Source organism: Bos indicus, chromosome 5 (genome assembly GCF_029378745.1).
Source record: "Bos indicus isolate NIAB-ARS_2022 breed Sahiwal x Tharparkar chromosome 5, NIAB-ARS_B.indTharparkar_mat_pri_1.0, whole genome shotgun sequence".
In the NCBI taxonomy this organism is placed as follows: domain Eukaryota; kingdom Metazoa; phylum Chordata; class Mammalia; order Artiodactyla; family Bovidae; genus Bos; species Bos indicus.
In genome coordinates this window covers 60,309,772-60,334,940 of record NC_091764.1, presented here as the reverse complement: position 1 = coordinate 60,334,940, position 25,169 = coordinate 60,309,772, and the positions used below count along the sequence as shown (strand labels likewise).

Here is a 25,169-nt window from a genome sequence, read left to right as displayed (position 1 = left end):
AAAATACTCAAAAATAGGACTTGATAACTGTTACTTCTTCACTCATCATGTTAGTAATACCTAGAGTGATGGTGGGAATGCCTTAAGGAAGCATTTCTGGGTCACCTGGGAAGCTCTTACAAGCTGTGTATTTTTCACCTCCTCGCCAGAGGCTGGCCAGTTTTATTAATGGAATAACAATGACAAACATAAGTGCTTGGGATAAGTGCTGTAGATGTATTCTTTCTTCTAATCCCTATAGTAACCCTTTGTGGCGTGATCTACATTTTACAAAGGGTTACTATAAGCGTTTGGGCTTCCCAGGTGGCCCTACTGGTAAAGAACCTGCCTGCTAATGAGGAGATGTAAGAGATGCAGGTTTGATCCCTGGGATGAAAAGATCCCCTGGAGGAGGGCATGGCAACCCACTCCAGTATTCTTGCTTGGAGAATCCCATGGACAGAGGAGCCTGGTGGGCTACAGTCCATGGGTCACAAAGGGGCATGACTGAAGTAACTTAGCATGCATGCACTATAAGGATTAAAGATTACATCTACAGCTCTTATCCCAAGATTAGTATGTAGAAATGGTTAGGTGAAATGGTTATGTGTTTGTCATTGTTATTCGATTAATACAAGTGACAAATGAGGGAAGGGAACCTCCGAGACAGAAGGTAACTTGTTCAAGAAAGTTAGCCAGAGGTGTCATGTTGGGAGTATATCCCACTCCTTGGTATATTGGGGAGGGAATAAATGGTGGAAAACCACTGACCTAGAGCAAAGTCAATCTAATCCCACCTTGTACCAGCCAGTGTTTTCATATCTTCTCTTCCCATTTAAGAAAAAGAAAGGAAACACACATAATTTGTGAGGTATATCATTAACCATATTCCACAGATGAAGCAACTATGGCATAGCAAGGTCAAATAATTTGCTCAAGTTCACAGCACAGCCAAGTTCACAGTCAGTGGTAGAGTCAGGACTCAAGCACAGCCACTGGTCTCCAGGGCTCTTGCTGTTTCTTCATTAACAATGCTGCTCAATCTATCTGGGTGAAGGACCCAGTTTTTGTTAGTTCCAGTCCACCACAGGCTAATACTTTTGTAAAATGCAGTAAAAACTAATTACTAGGAAGAAGAGATTAAATACAAACACATATGCTTTTATCATAGATTTAACAGACATGAACATTTACTCTCAAGTTCTTGACTTAACTCTTCCAGAAACAGTTTGCAAACTAGCACTGCCCTGTGTTATGCTCTGCCACCCCTGCAGTGGTCGTCAGCATTCCAAAGTTATTTCTTCTACCTTCCCACCACTGTAAAAGATTACCTGGTATCACAGAAAAAAAGCTGGGGTGTTCACCTAATATTATTTCCTCTTACATCTTCATAAGCAGTTACCATGTAGAAAAAAAGACTCATAGGCTGACACTCAGGTAAGAGCGTGCAAGGCAAACATTCCTAGAACTTACTCTCAAGCAGTAATGAGACCTCATAAAATTCTGTTTATATTATTTGGTGTATATCATGTTGTTTATGTACTATGAATTAAAATTTTAGTTAGATTGAATTGTATACTATTAATGTATTTGTTCCTTTCATACAGAAATCAAGAAATTGTTATAGAGATTTCTTTTGAGACATCTCCAAAATCTTCTGCTCTTCAGTGGCTCACTCCTGAACAAACTTCTGGGAAAGAGCACCCCTATCTCTTTAGTCAGTGCCAGGTAAAAAGGACTTGGGATGGTTTCTTATTCCCAGCTCATGCAACTGAATGAAGCAAAGTGGACAGTGGTCTTACGGATACTGGGATCTTACCTAAGATAGTATTTATCTTATAAAGACTACATACATTTTCATTTATATCTCTCACCATTAATACATTCATATATTACTTTTAAAAAGAAACTTCCTTTCATTTGAAACATGTCTACCTAGGCTGGACTATCTAGGTCATATTTATTAATATATTCATATCCTCAGTACCTACCATAGAACTTGGCATAGAGTGGGCACTCAGTAAATGGTCTTAAAATGAAAGGAAAACACTGTTAAACAAAATATGTACTGGTTATGAAAACTGCTTAACAATAAAGGGAAGGATCAGATTTCCCATTCCTCTCCAGACACCCTTGTCCAGAGATAACAACTGAGTTGGTCGGTAGCCTTTCCAGATTTTTCTTACACATTTACACATGTACACATTATGTATATATATTAATGTACCATTAAGATGATATGATTTAGACTACATCTATTTTCTGTTTAAAAACTAAAAATAAAGAACATACTTAGAGATAGTCTGTCACAAGAATAATACGTGTCAAACTCCTGAAAGAAACAAAACTAATTCTTTTAGCAATCAAATAGTTTACAATTAAAAGAATTTATTTCATTAAACATTGACTGTATTTCCAAGCATTGTGTAAGGTACTCTGCATATTTAATCCTTTAAATATTCCTCTGTGTAAGACACTATGGTAGGCTCACATTTGAAAACAAGTCTATCAGAAAAGAAGCAATGCTGGCAATGTTTACTTTTTATTGCCAAATGAAGTTTTATTTTTTGTCAAGAAACCCTCAGTTCACTAATCTGGAAGAGATACCATGATCTAGGCAAGAATGTACCAATTATACACTCCATCTCTTATTTGATTTTCATCAGTAATTATTATGGAATGTCCATAAACTAAAGCTAGCAAGAAATGCAAGATCTGTGAGTCACAAGAATGTGAATTTTGAACATTTTATTCCATTTCTTGTTGGCAGCAGTTTTCAAAATGGAGGAAAGCGATTTCAGTTAAATTACTACAGTTGATAGGAAGCACATAGACATGTTTTGTTTGATGAGTTTGCTTATAGCTGTTCTCTATGCATATTTTCCTGGGTTTGGTCTTATCCAGTGAAATACACATAAACCTCACCCCTGGCATTGCGGAGTCACATAACCATGAACCTTTAAGGAACCCTAAATGCATGGTCTTAGAACCTTGTTTGGGGAGAGCAGACTATCTGGTTCTTCTAGTTCAACTTAATCCAACTAGAAGTGAGGTCACTTGGACTCCTGTATCTTTGGAGAATCTATTAGATCTGAAGTGAAAAGAGCTGGTGTCTGGAGGATAGGAGGAAGTTTGCAGAGGTGTGAAGTGTGTCTGGGATTTATAACAACCTCAGAGAGAGAGGTGAGTGTCAATGTTCCTTCTAGCTCAGTGAGGTTGGGTTCCCTTTGCTCACCAGCAATAGATGCAGACTTATCTGACAACAGGCCAGGGTATGAAATTGTAGGTACTCTGGTCATTCTTCTTGATGGAATTGATCATTATGACAGATGGATGTGGAAGCAAAGAAACGCTCTACCTGTTAGGTGAATGGATATGTCTAGATGGTGTTAAAAGAGACTTTTCTTTCTCCCTCCTGTCTTCCTAGTGTTTACTTTCAAGGTTTGCCACAAGATCAAAATGTCAAGACCTTAACCGCATTGTCCAAGCTGTGTTTCTCAGAAAACTGGCGTCCCATTAGACTTTAATAATTAACCAAAAGAAAGTGGGTTTTGTGTTGAAATAAGTATAAGAATTTGAACAGGTTTCTTCAGAGCCTTCAGAAAGCTAATGTTCCTGGTGACTCTCCCAGACAGGCATGTAACATGCCATGGCTCTCAAATTTACTTCACTAAAGAGCCTTTTTTGACAGGGTTCTTAACAACTTCTCATTGGGTGCTACTGTTGCTCAGGAATCATTGTTTAACCTTGCTTCATGCTCCAACTGAAATGTGAGGGTGGGGCATACATTAAAAGGGGAAATTAGATTTTTTTATCCACAGATCTACTTTTGCTACTTGAAAAGAACTGAAAAAATGTGAGACATTTTTACTTTTAAAAGAACGTATCTAAGAACAATGCTGCAATTGTAATGACTTCTTAATGACTTGATTTATGAGTCAGGGAAACAGCTGTTTCTTTTTTCCCTCTCTCTCCCAGGCTATCCACTGTAGAGCTATTCTTCCTTGCCAGGACACTCCTTCCGTGAAATTAACCTACAGCGCAGAGGTAACTATTACTGAAATTATTAGCTGAATTGTTCTGTATGAGTATTTTTATAGGGACTACATTAAATCTATAGATTGCTTTGGGTAGTATGGATGTTTTAGCAATATTAATTCTTCCAATCCATGAACACAGATTGTGTTTCCAAAATGAATCAAATAAGTCAATAATGATAAGCAGAGATAATAATGTTTTTTTTAGCTAGCAATAGTTTACTTATTAAATTCTGCCTGAAATATGTTAGAAAAATGGATCTCATTTTGAACCTCTGTTCCAAAGGCAGTTTCAAACATAAATGTAAAAAAGGGAAATGAGTGTCATTCTGATTTTAAAAAGAATTCAGAGGCTTTCCTGGTGGATCATTGGTGAAGAATCCACCTGCCAGTACAGGGTTCGATCCCTGCTCCCGGGAGATCCTGCATGCCGCAAAGCACCTAGGCCCGTGTGCCACAACTATTGAGCCTGTCTCTAGAGCTGGGAGCCGCAACTAGACCAATGCTCTGCAGCAAGAGAAGCCACGGCAGTGAAAAGCTCGCACACTGCAACGAACAGTAACCCCTGCTTGCTGCAACTAGAGAAAAAAACCTATGCAGCAACCAAGACCAAGTGCAGCCAAAAATAAATAAAATAACATACACAAAAAAAGAATTCTAGACCTAAAATCAAGAATTTGGGAGCAACTCTTTTTAACTTTGAAAAAAATTTCTAGGATTAAATGCTGTATAAATGCACTTTGTGCATATCGTTTCAGTCGTGTCCTACTCTTTGCAACCCCATGGACCATAGCCCACCAGGCTCCTCTGTCTGTGGGATTTCCCAGGGAAGAATACTGGAATGGGTTGCCATTTCCTCCTCCAGGGGGTTTTCCCGACCCAGGGATCAAACCCACATCCCTTCTGTCTCCTGCATTGCTGGTGAATTCTTTACCACTAGCACCACCTGGGAACTAGCCATATAAATATCTATCTAGGTATCCTAATGGGTGTATATTACAGACTTATTTGTATGCATTTCCAACGTATTCTTGTTGTAGGTACTGCTAACCCTTTTACGAAAAGGTGGACTATAATTAATAAAAGATGGACTATAATTAATAAGTCTAGCCCAGAGGCTAGACTTACTCATACCAGGCAAATGGAACTGAGGACCATCTGGTATTTATGGAAACATCTTGATTCCCACATTGTCCCACCACCAAACCACCCTGAGCATAACGCTGCAAAAACTACAGTTGGAGGCCAAGAATCCCAGGATCTGGGATCTTCTCCACCACTGAATAACTGCATGATCTTCGGCAAGTCTTGTGACCTCACCACCTCAGCTTTCTCATCTGGATGACGTATCACTGCCTAAATGAAGGGAGGAAGTGGAACCACAGTAGTCTCTAGGCTTTTAGCTCCAGGATCTGTGGCTATAGCAGTGCTGGTTCTGGAGCTCCTGATTCTGTGCTTGTCGCAGTAACAGCTTTGAGGGCTGGGCCAGGGTTCAATCCCTGGATTGGGAAGATCCTCTGAAAAAGGGGATGGCAACCCACTCCACCATTCTTGCCTGGAGAATCCTATGGACAGAGAAGGCTGGTGGGCTACAGTTCACAGGGTCACAAAGAGTCAGACACAACTGAGGGACTAACATTACTACGTGCAGACAGAACAAGAAAGTCCACAATTGTTGGGATGGATGCTTGCTAAGTCACTAATACTCAGGGGATGGTCCTCTATCCTGGCATTCATTAGAAGTAACACTTTCAGAATCATGGAGCTGGGGTACACACACCAATGACCATAGGTTTGCTCCATAAGGATCTTCCCCATACAAGGTTCCAGAGAAGATTATTTCACCTTTCTCAGCAATAAGCTTAAGTTCCTCACACTCAAGACCCTTAAAAAGTAGAATTTGGGACTTCCCTGGTGACACAATGGATAAGAATCCACCTGTCAGTGCAGGAGACACGGGTTCAGTCTCTGGTCAGGGAAGATTCCATGTGCCACGCAGCAGCTAAGCTTGTGCCACAGCTACTGAGCCTGCCTGCTGCAGCTGCAAAAGCCTGCCTGCCTGGAGCCTGTGCTGTGCAACAAGAGAAGCCACTGCAGTGAGAATCCTGCACACTGCAACTAGAGAGTAGCCCCTACTTGACATAACTAGAGAAAGCCTAGCACAGCCAAAAATACATAAATTAAGATATTTTATTTTTTTATTTTTTTTTAAATTTTATTTTATTTTTAAACTTTAGATATTTTAAAAGTAGAATGTTGTAACTCTTATGTTTTAAATATTTAAATTTTCAGAGTTGTATTCTCTGTTCTAAAGTGAGTATAGCATCCTTTTGAATCTCTCCTGAGGGTATAGAGGGGATCAGGCCTGGTGACTGCCATTGCCAGGTGTGATAAAAATATTAACATAATAAAAATAAATGATTAAAATAAATAATGTACGTTCTTTATAAGTAACATAAATTTAGGTTATTTATTCCTCACAACAGTTCTATGAAGTATGACCCTCATTTGATTTAGGAAATGGAGGCTCAGGAGGGTTATTTACCCAAGTCCATGCAGTTAGTAAATGGCGGAGCTGGGATTTTAATCTAGTTTCTACCAGATGCTTTCAGTATGAATAGGTGAATGAAAATGTTGATATTTTACATTCATTTTTAAAGAAGCCAGTTTTACATACGCTAATTCTGTTTATAAAACTGATACGTATGACTGTACTGAGTTCATAGTCTACTGGATCAAGAGTCAAGAAGGCGGAAGAGGTTATTTTATGTAGAACATTTTATTTATAACTGGTAATGACTTTTCTTCTCCATTAGGTGTCTGTCCCCAAAGAACTGGTGGCACTTATGAGTGCCATTCGTGACGGAGAAGCACCTGACCCAGAAGACCCGAACAGGAAAATTTACAGATTCAGCCAAAAAGTAAGATCTTAGGGTCTAGATTTTGTGTTTTAGTTGGTGGTGAACTCTAAATAGCTTCTTCCCATTTGGAAAGCAAAATGGCTTTTGAAATATTTCAGAATTTAGAATGCAGCTTCTGCTTTTTTTCTCTATCTCTTGCTCTTTTGAAATATTTAATTCTGCTTGCAACATTGTATTGAAGAAGGAAGCTGCTGGGTAGGTATGGTAGGGGGTGTGCCTGATGCATTTTTGCTCATCTCAGTCAGTAGCAGGTTTCTTGTTCCTAAGTTACTTTGACCTGCCCTGGTACCGAACTATGGGTATGTATTGGCGTAGTCTTCACAGATGGAAGAGCGCTTAGACCAAAAAACAGTTTCAGTCCTTTAAGTTACAATTCCTAGGTAGCTGGTAGTTTGACTTCTTTCTTTGACTTTTAATGAATTGTGTCTGTTGTCTGTGTGTGTGTGTACATTAATGCTTTTTAAAATCATCCTCCTTAGCAGAACTTGTCATTGAATCACAGTGGACAATTCTGTCCCCACACCAGCTTCTGGGATTCTAAAACCTTTAGCATCCTTTCATTGCTGGATTATTTTGTGTCTCTCAAATATGCCAGGAGTGATTTCAAAAAAGCAATTTAAAACGAAATTTTTTAATTCAAGAAGAAAGGACAAAACAAAGAGGAAAGCACAGTTGCCTTCTTATATGTTAATTTTTGTGAAATGCTTAAGAGGTACCTTGTAATACTGTGCAGTCGTATTTTTCACATTTCAGAAGCTTTCCTTCCATAGGATAAAAGGAAAATAGATGTTTTGAAAGTTTTTATATTACAATTTTGAACTGCTAGACCCCTCAAAAATGGGAACCATTTGAGAAGTACCAAAAGAAAGTAATCTACACTAATGTTTGGAGATTTGAAAGGAAACTTTCTTTTGAATATGAATTGTCTTATTCTGTTAACATTCCTAATCACTAATTCGAGCATGTACTGTGTGTCTTGTTTGCCCCTTCAGGTTCCAATCCCCTGCTACCTGATTGCTTTGGTTGTTGGAGCTTTAGAAAGCAGGTGAGCTTTTGAACAAATTTTGAAGTATACACAAAGATCAAACCTTAGGTGTTTTGACCCTCTGTCAGGATTTATTGTTAGATCACTTTTGTGTTTCTCAAGATAATAAGCTGACAGCTCTAGAAATATTCAAATCTAATCATGAAATGTGAATCACAAATTAATTTTAAATTAAAAGATCTTTACCAGTCACCCCTTGGACTTTCCAAGTATTAGAGAATGAGCATACTCTTACTGTTAATCTGGAGTCTAAAACAAGTTTAAACAAGTCAATCCTCATAACCTCTGTTTTTTCATCCTTCAAATTACGACATCCCCCTTCCTACCTCATTGGGTGATTATGTGCAATAAATGAGATAAAGTATTTTAAAGCACTTGGAAGCCTATGAATATTACAGAAATATAAGATATTTTGTTAAAATTTTACCAGCAGCTGCTGCTGCTGCTAAGTCGCTTCAGTCGTGTCTGACTCTGTGTGCCCCATAGACGGCAGCCCACCAGGCTCCCCCGTCCCTGGGATTCTCCAGGCAAGGACACTGGAGTGGGTTGCCATTTCCTTCTCCAATGCGTGAAAGTGAAAAGGGAAAGTGAAGTCGCTCAGTCGTGTTTGACTCTTATCGAACCCATGGATTGCAGCCTACCAGGCTCCTCCATCCATGGGATTTTCCAGGCAAGAGTACTGGAGTGGGGTGCCATTGCCTTCTCCGTACCAGCAGCTAGAGTGCCCTTTTCTTAATTTCTTGTTTGTTCCTATTTCTAAACAACTGAAAACTAAGAATGGCTGTATAGTAATCACATTCTTTAAATTGCCAGAAATGTGGACATGGTGGACATGTCAGACAAACACAGCTTCTGGTCCAGCTCTCGAAGTTAACTATGAACATCCCAGGGTAGCTCACTTCTCAGGATGAGCATCTGTGAGCATCAGGATGAACACTCACCAAGACATACCCACATCTCACTTCAGAGGATGCTGAAGGTTTTGGGGTTTTATCTTCGTCACCTAAAACCTAGAAATAATCATATGTACTTCAAAAGATTTTTGTGAGGATTGATAGACCCAACATAAGTAAAGCTCCTGACGTATAGGAGGCACTCACTAAATAATTGTCATCATTGTCATAGCAGTTGCCAATTAGCAGGTCTCATTAGGTACCAGCTCCAATGCATCAGGCTTCCCTTGTGGCTCAGCTGGTAAAGAATCTGCCTGCAATGCGGGAGAGCTGGGTTCAATCCCTGGGCTGGGAAGATCCCCTGGAGGAGGGAAAGGCTACCCCCTCCAGTGTTCTGACCTGGAGAATTCCATGGACTGTGTTGTCCATGGGATCACAAAGAGTCAGACACGACTCAGCGACTTTCATTTTCACTTTCCAGAGCATCATCCTCTTGAATCCTCACACCTCTGTGAAATGAATACAATTACTCTTTCTCATTTTACCAATAAAAAAAACTCAGTGAGTTTAAATAACTGGGTCAGAGTAGCATAGCTAGAAAATATCAGAGCTGGGACCCATCCTAGGCCATCTGATGTTGGAGCCCCTGTAGCTTAGAACTCTGCTGTCTGGAGGAGCAGCCACTAACCACATGAGGCTTGATGTGCTATAAATGTAAACCACACACTGGATTTCTAAAGACTTAATATGAAAAAAAAGAATGCAAAATATTTTACTAATAATCTTTTATGCTGATTACATGTCAAAATGATAATATTTTTGGTATATTGGGTTAAACAAAATATAGTATTAAAACCGATTTCACCCTCTTCATTTTGCTTTTTTTTTTTTAAAAAAAATGTGGCTACTAGACAATTTAAAATTACACACGTAGCTCACATTTGCAGCTGTCATTAATTTATATTACATAGCCCTGGTTACCATTTCTACTCACAGTGGTCTACAGACCAATAGCTTTGGCATCTCCTGGGAGTTAGAAAGGCGAGAACTTCCCTGATGGTCCAGTGGCTAAGACTCCATTTTCCCAATGCAGGGGGCCTGGGTTCAATCCCTGGTTGAGGAACTAGATCCCACATGTTGCAACTATGACCTGGCACAGCCAAATAAATATTTTTAAAAAGGAATAAGAAAGACAAGTCCTTGGGTCCTATCCCAGACCTACTACATCAAACTTTGTATTTGCACAAGCTCTCCAAATAACTGTAAGCACGTTGATGTTTAGAGGCATTGCCCTAGAGTCCACTGCCTTTCTGGGGAAGAATATCAAGGCAAAGTCTTATTGTTTGGTATTTGCATTGCATACAATTTTCAAGATGAAATTTAGATTAAAAAAATGTTTGAGTTATAGTCCTATATGTGATATATAGTTATATTTGTTTCTTCCTTGTATTTAAATTGTGGTTTTAAGAGAAACACAAAATTATAATAACTAGCTGTAATATATAGTTCAGTAGTCACTTGTGTCATTATTGAAACAAATCTCTAAAACTTTTTCATCTTGAAAAATTGAACCTCTGTACCCTTTATACAACAGCTCCATTTCCACCTCTATAACCACTGTTCTGTTTTCTGTTTCACTGAGTTTGACACTGAGTTTGACTCATAGATAATCAGAGAGTATGTGTCCATCAGTAACCGCCTTATTGCACCATGTTACAGCATTTGACAGAATTTCCTTCTCTTTCTGTTTGTTTATTCTTCTATAAAAGCGATCAACCTTTAAGTGCATAACAGAGTTTACATCCACTTCTATTCTAGAATAATCTCTTATTGAGCCATGACTGGGTTTCTACAGTTGTAACATTGAGGGAAGAAAAAACTAGATCCCTAAGGGTCTTACTTGAGCCAGTGAGCTAACCTTTGGGGGCACGTAACGTCTAGGTTTTCATGTGGCTCAAGCTGCTCCCCTTTATAGACAAGCAGATTTACTGCCGCATGTACAACAGGAGGTTTGTACCTCAGAAAAACCACTTAGCCTCACCTCCTCCCCATAAGCATGTGGTAAATCATACTCCTGTCAGGATTTGTGTGCAGACACTTTAAATCTTTCCTAGAACCAGGTGAGTAATTTGCCCTGAATTTCATTTTTATTGAGCCTTTTCATTTTGCAGACAGATTGGCCCAAGGACATTGGTATGGTCTGAGAAAGAGCAGGTGGAAAAGTCTGCTTACGAATTTTCTGAGGTTGGTCATAAAGTTACCCTTTTTAAAATAATAGTGATAGAAAGTAGATTTAAGATTTTGAGTATGAAACGAATGGTTTTAAGTAATGTGGTAAAAGAGTCAAATAGTGTATCTTATTTTATATGAGTTTGCAGTTGATGCGTTTTTGGGGTATCATTTTCATTTAAAATAGCATCATTAACTCATAGCCTTCGTAGAAAGCAATGTGTACTTTTAAGAAATTTATGATGGCAATGATTAAGATGTACAAATATATATGCATTCATTTTCCAGACTGAATCTATGCTTAAAATTGCAGAAGATCTGGGAGGCCCATATATTTGGGGGCAGTATGACCTATTGGTCCTGCCGCCATCCTTTCCCTATGGCGGCATGGAGAACCCTTGCCTCACTTTTGTAACTCCTACTCTGCTGGTAAGTGTAAATGTTTCTTCATCTAAAGTTGAATTTGCTTCAAACATACACCTAGATAAGAAGAAACTTCAGCTCCTAATAATTTTTTTAAAGTCTTTTATTTATGTAATCTTTGTTTCTGATTTTATTGTTTCTTGTAGTTACTATCATCATATCAACTTCTAACTTGGCCATTTGGGAGAAAATAATATAGGTTCAAGGTGCTTTGGGATGCTGGGACTGGAAGGTTGTGTAATAACAGTCTATTGATGGATTGTGTATCCAGAGAAAGAAACATTTACAGTTGGCATGTAGGTTCTGGTTAAAGGCAAAACAAAACTCCATTTACCATGACTAGGGAAGAATTAGCCCATAGTATATAGCTATATTTTATATGCCTTTGTAAGCTACTTTAAATCCTTCCTAAAACCAAGTGAGTAATGGATTGGCAACTAAATAAATAAAATACACCTTAGTAGACACAGGACACTACAAAATTTTCTTAAATATCCTGTGGGTTTTAAGGAGAGAATGAAAGAAAATTAGGGTACATTAAAAAAAATGGAAGAGGAGAAATGTTTCTGGGAAATTAGAGACAAGTATACTGGCCTCTTGGTATTGGGAAAATTCCCAAGATTAAGGAGAGAAAGAATAATGCTATTTTTTAGTCCTGCATTTTTAAAAAATTTCCTCAATACATGTTGCTTTTGAACTATTTGGAGTACAATAGCAGAAATACAGTGAACCATAAATGCCAGACGTATGTCTTGACATAGGCTGTCGTTTAGATATAGTCTGAATTTGATTTCTGAAATACTAAGGTAATTTTCTTTATTTTTTTAGGCTGGTGACAAGTCACTCTCCAATGTAAGTTAAAATGTATTATCTTGTTGCAAGACATTACTACATTGTTGTTTTTTTTTCTGAACCCATCCAACTTTATTTTTTTAATTAATTTATTTTTTAATTGAAGGATAATTTATTTACAGAATTTTGTCGTTTTCTGTCAAACCTCAACATGTATCAGCCATATACTACGCTCTTAATTGCCTTAGATTTAAGAACATTTTATGGTTTGATCTCTTGATATATTTATGAAATATTATTTAATGGAGTGATGTATCTATTTAGTATTATTAAAATAATGTTGAATTTCCATTTTTTAAACTCTACAATACTTTATGTTTGGCTAAATTGTGTTTTTTGTTTTTTTGCTGAACTGAATAATTCCTTGAATATTTCAGCTAATGTTAAAAAAACTGAAAATATGGGGAAAAAATGAAATGAACAACATGGAATTGAAAAAAGTAGAATGCTTACATAATAAATTATTTTAGACTTAGATAATCACTTCCTCTATTTCCTTTAGGTTATAGCACATGAAATATCTCATAGTTGGACAGGAAATCTAGTGACCAACAAAACTTGGGATCACTTTTGGTAAGATTTATTATTATTCCTTCTTTATTGGTTCTTGATTTTATTTCTTTCCCTGCCTTCCACGTCTCTGGATTGTGTGTATATCTTTGTTATCATCTCTTTACAGGGTTTTTTTCTTTAATTCTGTAATATTTGGCACAGTGTCAGATAGAAAAGAAGTTTTCAGCTGATGCTATTTAGTTCGTGGTGTGGTCACATTTTAACACAGGGACGCATAGGACCAGAGCCACAGCTTAACTTCCCACACTGCCACCTTCTGGGCTGGGCTTCCCATTGCTCTGAACTGAATGCAAGGAAGCCACGCAGAGCAGTCTGCTTAGAGTGGAGTATTCACACTTTACAATTGCTTTGCTCTGTAGAAACACCAAAAAGAAAAGATCTTGTTGATCACATGCCTTTTTTCCTCAGCTGTGCCAGTGTTTTTATTCTTCAATTTTTTTCAGGTTAAATGAAGGACATACCGTATACTTGGAACGCCACATTTGTGGACGACTGTTTGGTGAAAAGTTTAGACATTTTCATGCTCTGGGCGGATGGGGAGAACTCCAGAATTCGGTAAATAAGTCATACTTCTAAAAGCATCCATCCCAGGTTGTGTAAGTCAAACTCAAAGATTCAGTTTGTAAGGCAGCTTTACTTTACACTGTACTAAATGGCAATAAGAAAGTCATTTTTACTAGTGTGGGAAAGCAAGCGGATGCTGGTATTATGTTCTCTTGTTACATGTTAATCCTTATCCTGTGTATGGTGGTGTTCATGACTAGTCGGAGCTTACTGGGCTTTGCAATGAATATATTCAATGAGTTTGAATTTTATTTGGCATATTTATGTCATGTTTAAATGCTCTCTCCTGAAAGCTGAATTTGCTAACCAGGCACTGAAACATTGTTCTAGTCTAGGCAAGAAATATTACAGAATCTTGCACTAGTAGCCATTCCATTAATTGATTTCCAGAAATGTGTGCTAACATATCCTATAATTACCACTCTCTAAATTCTCCTAAAATTTAGATTCCCCTAAAGTTATGACACTAAGTAAAGTAACACTTCCTTACTGGCTTGTCTGCAAGGTGGTAACCAGACTTCATATTTGAACTTTTCTCTGTGTCCCACAGATAAAGACTTTTGGGGAGACCCATCCTTTCACCAAACTTGTGGTTGACCTGACGAACACAGACCCTGACGTGGCATATTCTTCAGTTCCCTATGAGAAGGGCTTTGCTTTACTCTTTTACCTTGAACAGCTTCTTGGAGGACCAGGCAAGTAGTTGGCGTTTTCTGATTTTTTTTCAAGAGTAATAAAGTTTTTAACTATTGTTTTTTCTCTGTCTTATCCTTCCAGTTCATTCTTTATGTAGCTGCTAAAGAAATCTATATCATTTTCTGACATTACCTCTCTATTTGAAACCTTGAATAGCCCCTGCATTCTGAATTGTACTGCTTCACTTCAAAGGAAAAAAAACCTCTTCAATATTTTAAAAATTAGGAAAATAGCTTGTGCTCATTGAAAACACTTAATGTGGTATAGAAGGTTATAGGGGTGACAAGTGAGAGTCCCTCAGTTTAGTGTATATGGCTCCAGATCTTTTTCTCAGTGTAAATGAACAAATAAGTACATATACTTATTTTAAATACAGAAAATGGATCATACTATATATTTGTTCTATATTTTTTTACATTTGTTTTTTAATTCAACAATGGTTCACATATATCTTTCCATAACAGAATTTACAAATCTAGCTTATGCTTTTTAATACCAATTGTGTGGAGTTAATGTAAACTTCCCCATTGATGAGCATTTAAAAGTACTCTCTTTTGGAAAAGAATATGAAAAAAAATATATGTATACACACACAGATATGTATAATTGAATCACTTTGCTGTATACCTAAAACTAATACATTATAAATCAATGATACCTCAATTAAAAAAATAAAAACTTATGGTTAGATAAATAAATAACTGTACTCTCTTTTGGACTTTGACTTGATAGACTTTGAAAGCCCTTCCTCATCTGGATCCATCCTGCCTGTCCAATTTGATTTTCCTCCTCTCTAGTCATACTCGGATCATTGCTTTTAGAATTTATGTTGTGTATTCCTTTTCTGTGTCTTATGTCATCCTCTTATCTCTAACTAGGATTTCTCTTCTCCCTTCCACCAAATTACGTATGTTCTTCAAGGTACAACTTAAATTCTACCTCTACTTTTGAACATTTTGACATTATTCTATCCTTGTAGCCCTCTCTGCTTTTCCTTTTCTCTGAATGTTCTCTGCTGTTTGGTACAATGTGCCAAAAAAATATATTAATTATTTATCTATTAATTGACTTTTTTTTCTTCTTTTTAAAAAACCTTAGAGGTTTTCCTAGGATTCTTAAAGGCTTATGTTGAGAAATTTTCCTACAAGAGCATAACTACTGATAACTGGAAGGATTTCTTGTATTCCCACTTTAAAGATAAGGTTGGATTTTAAGAGTTTTCTTATTTTGCATGCCTAATCTGTCTTTATTTAATAGCTATTTGTTAGGCCGATTTGAGTTGCCTGATAGTGGTACTGGCCAAGAATTTAAGACTCAGTCTTTCATTGAATGTTTTCCTATTTAAAATGTGGTCTCAACAGGATGAACTAATGTGTAGAATTTTCCTATATCAGAGCAACTTGCAATAATATGTTCAGAGATTTGTGTGTGTACTTGATTTTCCTATTTATTTAAAAGAATACTGCCGATTAATATACATTTATTTCAGAGAGACTTAAAAATTATCTTGCACATCAGTGTAGACAGAATTATACATTTGAGGACCTAAAAATCTGTTTTAGATTTTTTTTTTCAATAGAAAAGACTGTTCTGTAGTAAACTGCGTGTGCCTTCTCTTCTCAGGTTGATATTCTCAATCAAGTGGATTGGAACACCTGGCTGTACTCTCCTGGACTGCCCCCTGTAAAACCCAAGTAAATGCTTACATTCTAAAGCTTTCCTTCTCATTCTCTGAAATCCTAGAGCTCCTCAAAGTATCTGAGAGAGTTTTATGCCTTCCTTAAGCTATTACTAGTTTGTAATAAGAGTTGAGTTCTTAGGTGTTAGAACCTTAACCCTGGGGTCAAAAAAGTAATTTCCGTAATATTATAAATATAAATTAGTTAAAGTCCTTGCAGGTATTTACTGAGAGGCCTTCTCTGGTGTCTCAGTAGTAAAGAACCTGCCTGCCAATGCAGGAGATGCGGGTTTGATCCCTGGGTCGGGAAGATTCCCCAGGAGAAGGAAATGGCAACCCACTCCAGTATTCTTGCCTGGGAAATCCCATGGACGGAGGAGCCTGTCAGGCTACAGTCTATGGAGTCGCAAAGAGTCGGACCTGACACAGCAACTGTGCCTCCTTTCTGCACAAAGACGGTGAGAGATACAGAAAAGAATAAGATATTACCCTTTTCTTGAAAACCTTTGTAGTAAGAAAAATAACACAAGAGCCTTATGTTCATTATTACAACAGTTTCATAAATTACCATCCTCACTTCCAGAGGAGGTATATTAGGCTTAGCTAGAGTAAAGGGTCTTGTCAAAGGTTGCACAGGAGATAATGAGAGTTGAGATTTAAACTTTGGTTGCCATCAATCCATTATACTGCCTTTTACATAAAGCACACTCCTTAAAGCAGGGGCCTGAACCCTGGTCTTCCAAGAGTCCTGTTCAGAGATGCTGACTGTTCCGTGTTGCGGCCAGGAACTTGCTGTTCCCTCTACCTGAGTACTCTTTACCCAGTTAATTCCAGTCTCAACTCAAGAACCACTTTCTCATGGGAGCACTCCTTGACCTCTCTAACTAGGTCAAGTCTCCCATTTTGGGTTTCTCGGTGCTGTAGATCACTTCTTCCCAGTTGTTGCCACGACTGTAATCTTAAATTTATTTGTGTAATTATTAAGTCTTTCTCCTTCACTCCACTGAAGCACCAGGAGAACAGGCCTTATACCTGGGTCACTCGTTACTTTTCTTAGGACCTTGCCCTAAGAAAGGATTGCTTTGCCTGCCTGGGCTAATCCTTATTTAATTTTTTTTTTGACATTGAGAAGGAAGTTTCAGGCACCAAGAAACAGACCAGCTGAAGATTTTTTTTTTTTTTTTTACTGTCCTGCTGTTTCTTATGAAATCAGTACTAAGTCATGTTCTGCTGCTGCTGCTAAGTCACTTCAGTCGTGTCCGACTCTGTGCGACCCCATAGACGGCAGCCCACCCGGCTCCCCCGTCCCTGGGATTCTCCAGGCAAGAACACTGGAGTGGGTTGCCATTTCCTTCTCCAATGCATGAAAGTGAAAAGTCAAAGTGAAGTCGCTCAGTCGTGTCCAACTCTGTGACCCCCCATGGACTGCAGCCTGCCAGGCTCCTCCATCCATGGGATTTTCCAGGCAAGAGTACTGGAGTGGGGTGCCATTGCCTTCTCCGAAGTCATGTTCTAATTGAAGGTAATTTACATTCTGAGCAGTCAAGGACCTCTGGTCCCACTTTGGACTCGAGGGCAGTCAAAAGGTCCTGCCCACTGCCCACAGCCTGACTACTTCATGAAAATAAACTGGCAGCTTAATTCGGAAAAGATCACTGCTGGGAACTCTCTGGTGGCACAGTGGTTAAGACTCCACGCCCTCACTGCTAAGGGCCCAGGTTCAATCCCTCGTCAGGAAATTAAAATCCCACAAGCCATGGGGCCACAAAACAAAATGCAAACAAAAAGGTCACTGCTTTGACCCTTTTATTATCTTGCCCCATGGCACAAAGTCTGAAAGCAAGTTCTGTGGTCACTTATAATCAAACTTACCTCATTTAGGCCCTGCAGGACAGGTACCCCTCTGTGTTCTAACAAACATTTCACATCAAGCAAGCATGACTTACAGACAAAGAGGGATGTTTTACAAGAAGTTCACACACATTACATGGTCTTTTTCATTGTTGCAAAATGCATGATTTGTTTTCCAAGCTGAGAACTCATAAACCTTAACATAAGTTGCTTTGCTTAATGATCAGGGTTCGTTAATTCTGCTTTCTTCTGAAGAGAGAGGAACAAAATCACAAGATTTTGGAGTCTCCCAAGGGTGTCACCATTATTTCCCCGTCATCTAGGACAGTGCCTATCACGCAGCAGTTACTGGCAGATCTGGTGGATGATTAGATGGGTGGAACCATGGGAGGTAAAATCCATGAAGGCAAGGACCTTGTGGTGGTTGCCAGGTTGTCCTGTGTACCCGCAACTGCTCCTGCCATCAGAAAACACTGCATATGCTCAGCCCAGCCCCTTCAGCACATACTGCTGAAGCGTGTGACAGTCTCTGCTACGAGGTTTTGGCATTCTCTCCAATGCATAGTCCAGTGTTGGGGCTTCCCTGGTGGTCCAGTGGTTAAGAATCCGCCTGGCAGGGCAAGGGACAGCGGTTTGACCCCACACGCCTCACGGCAAGTAAGCCAGTCGCCACAACTACTGAACCCAAGTTCTAGAGCTTGTGCTCCACAACGAGAGAAGCCGCTACACTGAGAAGCCTGCATACCGCAGTGAGAAGACCGCACACAGCAGTGAAGAGTAGCCCATGCTCGCTACAGTGAGAGCAAGCCCTCACGTAGCAACAAAGGCCCAGCACAGACAATAATAAAAAACAAAATAATCCAGTGTTTCATGAACTTGGTATCTACTTGGATTTCTGTGTTCTTAGAGGATATCAGTCATATTTAAATCAGGTAGAAGATTTCCTATTGCCATCACTCTGGGGTTATTTTCAAAAGAACTCTGAGATTTAAGAATGTTCTATAATTTCAGAATGGCATTGATGCAAAAGCATGTGGCTTTGTATAAAATATAAGCTCTAATATTTTTTCATTGTTGCAGTTATGATATGACCCTGACAAATGCTTGCATTTCCTTGAGTCAAAGATGGATCACTGTGAGTAGTAATGTATGGTTTTTGCCTCCTTTTTGAATTGTACAAATATGTCTCTACTCAATGAAGTGGGAGAGTGGTGCTTTACTTATGAACTCATGTGCTCGGAAAGGCTATTCATTCAGTCTGGTTTGTCCAAAATAACATATACCAGCCCCCAGTGTGTAAAGTTAAATTTGAGGGGAAAACAAATGGATGTTGATGGTATTGGTTCTGATTTTTCTTGATCTTAAAAGGGAAAGGGAAATATAGGCCTCTTAGGGGAGAGGAAATGATTTTTGGGAACGATGAATATAGGGGCCCTTAGAAGAAGAGATAGGGAGGCACAGTTTCCCCCAAAGTCTGGGACTGGAGTGTAAGAGAGGAGTAGAAAGCTCCAGGTATTAGGAGAACCAAGGGAAAGCCAGCAAAAGGAAAAGAAACCAAATCAGGAGTAAGGCAAATCAGGAAAACAGAACGGGAAACCATGACAAAGATACTCTGGTTTTAAATAAAATATGAACATAAGAAAATACAAAATTCAACAGTTTCCTGTCAGAGCAGTGGGCTGGCTGTACACATATGTACCTCCTCTGTTGGTACTTGGCCCTCCCCGTCTCGTTCTTCTCTCCACCCACCTGGCCCTGCCATGTAACCGTGACCATGAATTGTGGTTTTATCTTTTCCCTGCTCTTTATGATTTTACCACTAATAAGTATATCCTCGATAGTTTAAATTTGCATGTTTTTAAGCAAAGAATGAGATCTGTAACTTCTAATATTGACGTCAGTTTCTAAAAAGGGAATAAGTTCTGATATTAAGGGCATTTTGAAGGGGAGGAAGCTGTAAAATAATGTTTCTATGCAAAGATGTATATGCATACATTAAATTTTCTGGAGGGATATACAAGGAACTATTAATATAGGTTTCTGAGGAGTGGGACTTAGAGACAGGGAGCAAAAGCAGAGGAATTTTTCATTTGGTCCTATTTGATTTTTTTTTCAAACCTTTGCATATATTTCTTTTTTTTTAATTTTATTTTATTTTATTTTTAAACTTTACAAAATTGTATTAGTTTTGCCAAATATCAAAATGAATCCACCACAGGTATACATGTGTTCCCCATGCATATATTTCTTTTAAAAGAAACCCTAGTTTAAAATAATTTGAAACTATTTTAAAAGATTCTAAAAATACCCATTTTGATAAGCTTTATTAATATTCCTTAATCATTTCCTCAAAGATAAATCACAGTAAATCCTAAATTGAAAAGTACAGAAGCACTTTTTTTTCCTTAGACAATTTCCAAGATTTAAGCAGGGGAAAATAGAATATGTGGAGATGAAGGGAGAGATCTGTTTGTGGACTTATGTGTTCCTTAGTGTGGTATTTTAAAGAATATGCAATATGATTTTTTACCCACATTTTTGAATTGGCCTGTAAATTACCTGCCGTGTATTTTGCAGTGTTTCTTTACTTTGGAAATCTACATAATGCAAATGGCAGAGGATGTCAAAAGTTTCCTCCACTCTTAACAGTCTAATTTTTCTTAAGTAATATAGATCTAGGAATCATATCAGCTCTTTAACTTACACTGATGCCATCTCAGAATGATTTATAGCTAATGCTTAATTTAATTTTTTTATAATCTTATGTATCCTTGTATTTCTCTTTCTTAACTTTTATGTCAGATAAACCAATACATTTTGTTGAGTTGTACATGAATGTAAATAATCAGGCAACATTTATTTCAGGCCAAAGATGATTTAAATTCATTCAGCTCAGCAGACCTAAAAGACTTCTCTTCCCATCAAGTGAATGAATTTTTAGCACAGATGCTCCAGAATGTAAGTACTAGCTCAAAATATTAGAAATTAAAATGGGCATAAAGGCATAGCATTGGAAAAGTATTAATGTAGAAACTAACAGAAAAAAATGATTTGTTAAAATTCATTTGTTTACTTAAAAACATTTGTTGATTGAATGCCTGCTATGTTTAATACAGTGTTGAATATAAAAGTATGTAAGAAAGAAATATCCCATGTCCTCAAAAAGTTTATAAGCTACTAGGAACGGTCACACATGCAAAATTTAGCAGTAAAAGGAATTTTAGGTGTCATTTGTGAAAAAAGGGAAGAAGGATTCCCTTCCAACCGGGGTAATCAAGAAGGATTTGGGGGAACTGGGGATTGATCTGAGCAGAACAGAATCAGCAGGGAGGTACAAATTCAAGTCAGACAGAGCGGAACATGACAGAGCGTGGCCGGTGTTGCAAGAGGAGGAAACTGTGGGTTTGGGAAAGAGGTTAATGGAGAGAACACAAGAAAGACTGCTGGGACCCGATGTGACAAGTCTTGAATGTCAAGCTAGAAATGTTAGATGTGATTCTAGATAGGAGCAAAGGATTTCACATTTTTAACGACGAGTCATCTGGTGGCTCAGACGGTAAAGCGTCTGCCCGCAATGCAGGAGACACGGGTTTGATTCCTGGGTTGGGAAGATCCCATGGAGAAGGAAATCGCAGTCCACTCCAGCACTCTTGCCTGGAAAATCCCATGGACGGAGGAGCCTGATAGGCTACAGTCCATGGGGTCGCAAAGAGTCAGACACGACTGAGCGACTTAACTTTCACTTTCATCTGATGCAATGGTGATTATGACGACTATTCCTCTGATGCTGGGGAGGCTGGATGGAATGAGGAATGCTGGCAGTGAAGTTAGTTGGGAGACTCGAAGGAGCCCAGGACAGGAGGGAGGGAGCTGGTGGGAAGGGAAAGAACAGGAGAAGGAGATCACAGGATGGAGCGAGGGGTTTGGGGACTCACTGGATTAGGGGTTAACAGGAAGAAGTCCAAGCAGATTTGAAGGTTTCAAAGCCAGGGGATTAAATGAATAGGCACAGCTGAGAGGAGATGCTGTATGTTGAGTGGGACACAGTGAGGTCTTTCTTATTGTAAGACAGGTCCTTAGACCTAAGAACTTAGGTCTAAGGACCTTGAGAGGGATGGAGACTTTTGAACAGAATTTCCTGTGGAATTGATACAAGATGAGGAATAGCATTTTACAGCAACAGGGGCTTTAGAGTATTTTTTAGTGCATGAAGCCGTCATCACACACTTCTGTAGCCCCTCCTGCCCTGTCTCCTGGAACTGCGAAAAGAGAAATGATGGGGTGACTGGGGAGCAGGCACATCAAACACTGGAGAGGAAGGGCACTGAGGACGAGACCGTAACCAGCTGGCCAGCCTGGCTTGACTTGGAGCTGAGTTGAACTGAAACGATTTGGGAAGGGTCTCGCAGTCAGTGAGAGCAGAGATGGTTAATGAGTGGGAGTGAGGTTCTGTAAGAAAAAGTCATGGCTGGAGCAGAGAGTTACCGACTACCTCGTGGTTCCTCAGCCTGCATCATGCAGGCACCACAGACTCTCCACTTGACCAAACTGAACTCTTCTTTCTCTCCTTCACCCAAACTTGTTCTCCCTTTAGGGCGGGTTAACCTGGGCACAGGGGCTTCCTAGATGGCACAGTGGTAAAGAATCCACCTGCCAGTGCAGGAAATGGAAGAGATGTGGGTTCGATCCCTGGGTTGGGAAGATTCCCTGGAGTAGGAAAGGGCAACCCGTTCCAGTATTCTTGCCTGGAAAATTCCACAGACAGAGGAGCCCAGTGGGCTATAGTCTGTGAGGTTGCAAAGAGTCAGACATGACTGAGCACTCTCTCACACACACAACTTGGTCACAAGAGTTGATGAATCCCCTGAAACTGTACACATAAGTTCATATTTATATATGTACTTTCCCCTTAAGGAAAGGGTACATATTAGTCATCACATTCTGAAAAGGGTAAGATAAAAATTTAAAAACTGCTATTTTGTAGGGATATAGATAATTTAAAAGGGATTTCAGAGGAAACATACAAAGATAACACTGGGGGAACTCAGTGAGGGAAAAAAATTAACTGTGATTGAATCTGGAGAATAGAATAAATTTAAGATATGTAAAGTATAAGGAAGAACTTGAAAGATTCTGGAAAGGGTCTGAAAGTTAGTATTTATACACATCCAAAAGTCTCAAGAGAGTACTTCTCATTTAATTCTCCATGTATCTTGCAAATTAAATTAACCCTTGGCTCATAGTGCTTCCCTGGTGGCTCAGACGGTAAAGGATCTGCCTGCAGTGCAGGAGACCTGGGTGAGGAAGATCCCCTGGAGAAGGAAATGGCTACCCACTCCAGTATTCTTGCCTGGAGAAATCTATGGAGGCTGGTGGGCTACAGTCCATGCGGTCGCAAAGAGCTGGACACGACTGAGTGACTAACACTTTGCCTCCTAGCAGGACATCCATATTCAGAATAAGTTTGCACAAAATTTATCTTAGTGTGCATTTGTTTATTTTTATCTAACTAATTGCTATATTATACACTTGAGGATTTTAATCTGGCTAAGAATTTCTCTCCCACTCCTTTCTTCCAAGGAATCCTGTTGAAATGATACGTTATACTTCTTTATTTTGCTCTAGGCACCTCTTCCATTGGGGCACATAAAGCGAATGCAAGAGGTGTACAACTTCAATGCCATTAACAATTCTGAAATACGATTCAGGTACATCATTTTAACTTGTCTCTGTGGAAGAAAGTGGAAAACTAGTTTAACAGATAGAGAAAGGGGAAGCAGCATGTGAGACATACTTGAGTCTCGAGAAATCCTTGTTAAATTCACTGCATCTATATACAGAGTTATAGTGGTCTTTAAGGAATAGTTGCAGTGTCTGTAATATGATCATATTAGTTTTTGTTAGAATTCTCTGTAAGCTTCTCTTGCCTTTAAAAAAATTAGAATTAAGGATCCAGTGGTAAATCAGCACTCTTCCACAACTAACCAAATGGGCTCTGAAATGGGAACAGTCAGAAATCTTTGATTCTGTCCATCTTTCTTAATTTAAATTTGGTAGTATAAGCCTGAATCAAAGTTTAATTCCTTCAGAAATTGCATATGTTAGGCCCATGAGCACCTACATAATCCAAATTCTAAAACATGATATTTTTCAAGAACACACTTTTCTTCCTTCTCTTCTCCAATTATTGAACGATATGTATAAGGATTTGAGATTCTCAGAATAAGGACATAATATAAAGTGGTGTGCAGTGCAGCTATAATGGGATTATTTGTCATTACAGAAGTTTTCAGATGTGCCTGTCATATCCTGTTCCCACCTCATTTCCCACCCCATACCACCTAAAATCCTCCTTTTAGATGGTTACGACTCTGCATTCAATCGAAATGGGAGGAAGCAATTCCTTTGGCTCTAAAAATGGCAACTGAACAAGGAAGGATGAAGTTTACACGGCCCTTATTCAAGTAAGAACCAAGTCTCCCTGTGCTTTGACTTTACATTAAGAATGGGAAAGAAAAATCTTAAACAGATATTTTTGTTGTTGCTATAATACTTTGTAAAGTGCAATCTAAAAATAATATTTTAAAATTTGTTAAAGATTATAGATATAATTTTGGAATAGGAGTTAACACTTCTAAATGTTTTAAATTTGAGATGATTTCGTTAGCTTTTTAAGAAGATTATCTGTTATGGGCCAGCCAAATAGGATTAGATGCTGCTGAAAAGGAAATAAATCGAAGGCAATCTTATATACACAGGAAGATCTTTAAAATCAAGTAGAAGATCATTGGTGAGTAGGGAAGCACAAGAAAAAAGTGTCTGAAGTTAAATGCAAGAAGGATCAAGCAGGTAAAGCCAAACCTGTTTAATTCAAATGTTGCAATTAGGTAGAAGAGTAGGTTGCTTGACATTTAATAAAGGAATGCTTGGTAAAATTGAAAAAAGTTGTTATCGTGGCCACAAGATACAATTTAAAAATACCTCAGTGAAATTATTTTGACTATGAATTTGACAGGAATTCTGAAAAAATATAACCTGGCATACCTATTATTAATCTGTTTGCTTTGCAAGCCATAATAAAATTTGCCAAAACAAGTCAACAAGTCATTATCTTTTTTTTTTTTTCTCAATGCAGGGACCTTGCTGCCTTTGACAAATCCCATGATCAAGCCATCCGTACCTACAAGGAGCACAAGGCATCCATGCACCCTGTGACTGCCATGCTTGTGGGGAAAGATTTAAAAGTGGATTAAGGACCTGCCCATTGCTGATGTCAGATATTTCTCTTTTTAAAATCAAATTCATAAAAAAATACAACGCTTCAGCTCACATTGTAACTAAAAATGTCTTTTTAGTTTTGGCTTTTTATTGTTTTGTCAGTGATTTTTTTTTTTCATAAATAAAGCTGAGCTACCTCCCCCTGCTGCA

At 38.5% G+C, this 25,169-nt stretch overlaps 1 protein-coding gene across 2 annotated transcripts in view; it reads left to right on the top strand.

Moving 5' to 3' along the window:
* The window catches only part of LTA4H (leukotriene A4 hydrolase), a 30,502-nt gene extending 5,333 nt beyond the window's left edge, over positions 1-25,169 (top strand). The window contains exons 3-19 of one of the 2 annotated variants that reach the window (XM_019961115.2): positions 1,587-1,707; positions 3,958-4,026; positions 6,833-6,937; positions 7,930-7,982; positions 11,047-11,119; positions 11,393-11,533; positions 12,356-12,379; positions 12,882-12,952; positions 13,396-13,507; positions 14,067-14,211; positions 15,311-15,414; positions 15,836-15,906; positions 18,822-18,876; positions 20,607-20,699; positions 23,367-23,449; positions 24,101-24,205; positions 24,877-25,169. In XM_019961115.2, coding sequence (XP_019816674.2) covers positions 1,587-1,707; positions 3,958-4,026; positions 6,833-6,937; positions 7,930-7,982; positions 11,047-11,119; positions 11,393-11,533; positions 12,356-12,379; positions 12,882-12,952; positions 13,396-13,507; positions 14,067-14,211; positions 15,311-15,414; positions 15,836-15,906; positions 18,822-18,876; positions 20,607-20,699; positions 23,367-23,449; positions 24,101-24,205; positions 24,877-24,994 — 1,543 coding nt within the window. In that variant the 3' untranslated portion in view covers positions 24,995-25,169. The remainder of the gene's footprint in view (positions 1-1,586; positions 1,708-3,957; positions 4,027-6,832; positions 6,938-7,929; positions 7,983-11,046; positions 11,120-11,392; positions 11,534-12,355; positions 12,380-12,881; positions 12,953-13,395; positions 13,508-14,066; positions 14,212-15,310; positions 15,415-15,835; positions 15,907-18,821; positions 18,877-20,606; positions 20,700-23,366; positions 23,450-24,100; positions 24,206-24,876) is intronic. The other variant, XM_019961116.2, reaches the window with a different exon arrangement.